This window comes from Trichoplax adhaerens, genomic scaffold (assembly GCF_000150275.1).
Source record: "Trichoplax adhaerens TRIADscaffold_1348 genomic scaffold, whole genome shotgun sequence".
In the NCBI taxonomy this organism is placed as follows: Eukaryota; Metazoa; Placozoa; class Uniplacotomia; order Trichoplacea; family Trichoplacidae; genus Trichoplax; species Trichoplax adhaerens.
In genome coordinates, this window is record NW_002061512.1 from 1 (window position 1) to 2,802 (window position 2,802).

Sequence of the window (2,802 nt, forward strand, 5' to 3'; positions counted from 1 at the left end):
CCAACGTACTATCCAGTTTGTAGATTGGTGTCCAACCGGTTTCAAAGTCGGTATTAACTATCAGCCACCTACTGTCGTTCCAGGAGGCGATTTAGCTAAAGTACAACGTGCAGTATGTATGTTGAGTAATACTACAGCTATCGCCGAAGCATGGGCTCGTTTAGATCATAAATTCGATTTAATGTACGCCAAACGCGCTTTTGTTCATTGGTATGTCGGCGAAGGTATGGAAGAAGGCGAGTTTTCTGAAGCTCGTGAAGATTTGGCAGCATTGGAAAAGGATTACGAAGAAGTAGGCACTGACTCAGTCGACGATGAAGGCGAAGAAGGAGAAGATGAATACTAACTATTATCATTTTCTTAAATAATTCGACTTAAAAGATATTATTTTGGGGTAGTATATAAAGTCTGAACAGTGTCGCCTTCATAATGTAATGTTTTACATATCGGAATACGATATCCTTAAAGTACGCATACCTGTATCGACATAATACTCGTATACTGGTATACCGTCTTTAATAGTGATAGTTAATAACTTTTAAAACTTGTACTCTATCACTTGTCATGTGAACTAGTATTATTAAAGCCTTTTTGTTTATCATTAATCACCTTCAAATACGGTAATTCTTCGTAAGATTAAAACGCTATGATTTAGAAATCATAGTCTGGATTGGTTAAGCTCATCGTGATTTGATTCTGATGACACTTGCAAATTCCAGTTTTCTAGCTTAAGTATTAGTAATGGTGGTATTTTGTTTATTGTATATTTATCAATTCATACTTAAAAAGCAAAATATTAACGCATACACCATACGATACAAATTACCGAAAACGTATACTATCTGACTCAATTGTCATCTATTTATTAGTATACGATCCATTCTATCTTTTGTTAATCCATATCAAATAAAATTTTCGCTGATACACGTACTCTAGAAGTCTAATTACATTTTAAAATTGTGAGTGCCTCAACAGAAAGTAGAGCTAAGCCTGATTAAGGATATTTACAAACATCATTACACGCTCAAGTATTCATATGCATCGTTTATATAGCATCGCCAAATAAACGCGTAAAAGTATCAGCTCGACTCCACGTAGTATTTATTGTAATCTTAATTTTGTAATCGCGTACGATTTCAAATGTAAATTACGCGTAAAGGATGTATCAATCTTGTCTGTACGCACGTACCATTACGAATGCTTGTATTTAAATAGTATAGTATTCAAGTGTTCGGGAGTTAGTTGTTTCCTCGGAGCTCGTAGTCGAACGTGTACGATTAGTAAGTTGAATTTCTCCTCAGAGATTATAAGGCCTGCATCGCCAGGCAATAACTTAGGATTCACGTGCATTGTATTATTCTTAGCTCGCAGTTATGGGCAGTGTAGTTAATAGAGAAATAAAGCATTACTTAACCGAAGATTAGACAATTATTGTGAGACAGCAGGCCGAATACATCAACTATCCGATAGTCGGAGTAACTCATGAGCTAACCCCAGCTCCGTTTCATCAAGATATGCCGAACTTTAACAGTATTTCTTTCAGAAGTTATATACGAGCTCCAAGCTGAACTAATTTATCATATAAAGTAGTGACAAAGTGTAACAAACTTATAATGCGCAACAACTATAGTAATGCAATTCTTTAACTTATAGGATATTCAAGTTTCGTATCTGATATCAAGAGCTTCTCAGTGATTTTTATGATAATAATATAACTGAGAAGTCCTTCCTAATCTACCAGATCATATGCACACACGCATACGACAACTTGAGCTACGGAATCCTACGTAGGATTTGTAGTTCCTATCTTTAAGGAAATTTTTAATTTAAAGAAAAGTAAGATGAAATACTGGGCAGATTATCCACTGCCACTCGATGTTGTAATCATATATGTTTCTTTCATGGTTGGCATAATTCTGTATATGCTATAAAAATAGATATACTTTATACTGTTTGTGCGGCATCGTGATTTCGACCTAAGATATACGCGTAAAAGTAAAAAGCTCTTTCTATTACCTGTATAGTCTCTACTACTACTAGTTCCACTCCCAGCTTAGGTACAATAACTTTTTAAGGCCGTACAATCAATAGCATAATCGAATTAATTATTAAGTACAGCATACTGTATATAGTAATAACTGTATATGATGTTAACTAAAAAGTGCACATATTCATATAGACTGTATACGTTTCGCGAAGTATAACGAGCGCGGGTCTACCAGTATATTGTAACTGTGATTGTAAGCGTTAGTTTCAGTAAAAAAGTGTAGAATCATCGACGCTCGCTTGAAAGCGAGTGAGCAGGCTGTAGGTTAGTACAGTATGAAGAAAATCCGCATTTTCCTTGCTGCATGGCTTCATACTAATCTACTGTATAATTAGGAATGTATTAAACCGCTTATTTCTACTCTTGGGTTTTTACTATAGACCATACAGATAAGAGAAAAGTCGAGCAGACTGTCACTCGTGAATTTTTGTTATGGCTTTTACCGTTGCTAGGTAACGTATAGTAATCGCGATGGTAAACAAATAAACTACGTTTTTACACGTAATATACTTATATAATATATATATACTACTGATATTGGGTTTCGGAAGTAATTCTATCTAGTAACCTTTGGCAATCGTCACTCGTTGTCACCTGTTTTCTTTCCTGAATTTTAACGCTTTTTCTTCTTGACTTTCATTTCAAACATCATCCAATATGGTAAATACGAGTATAATCCTATTTCACGTATTTATACTACCTATATGCACGTAGCTACTGTACAAGTGTACGTTAAAGTTAAAAATGTAGAATGT

At 34.8% G+C, this 2,802-nt stretch overlaps 1 protein-coding gene across 1 annotated transcript; it reads left to right on the forward strand.

Annotated features, from left to right (window-relative positions):
* Positions 1–346, forward strand: TRIADDRAFT_34826 (uncharacterized protein; the record flags this gene model as incomplete). The annotated part of the gene is made up of 1 exon (XM_002118797.2): positions 1–346. A coding segment is annotated over one exon (346 nt), but the record flags the coding sequence as incomplete, so codon positions are not given.
* Between the last annotated feature and the right edge of the window lie 2,456 nt (positions 347–2,802).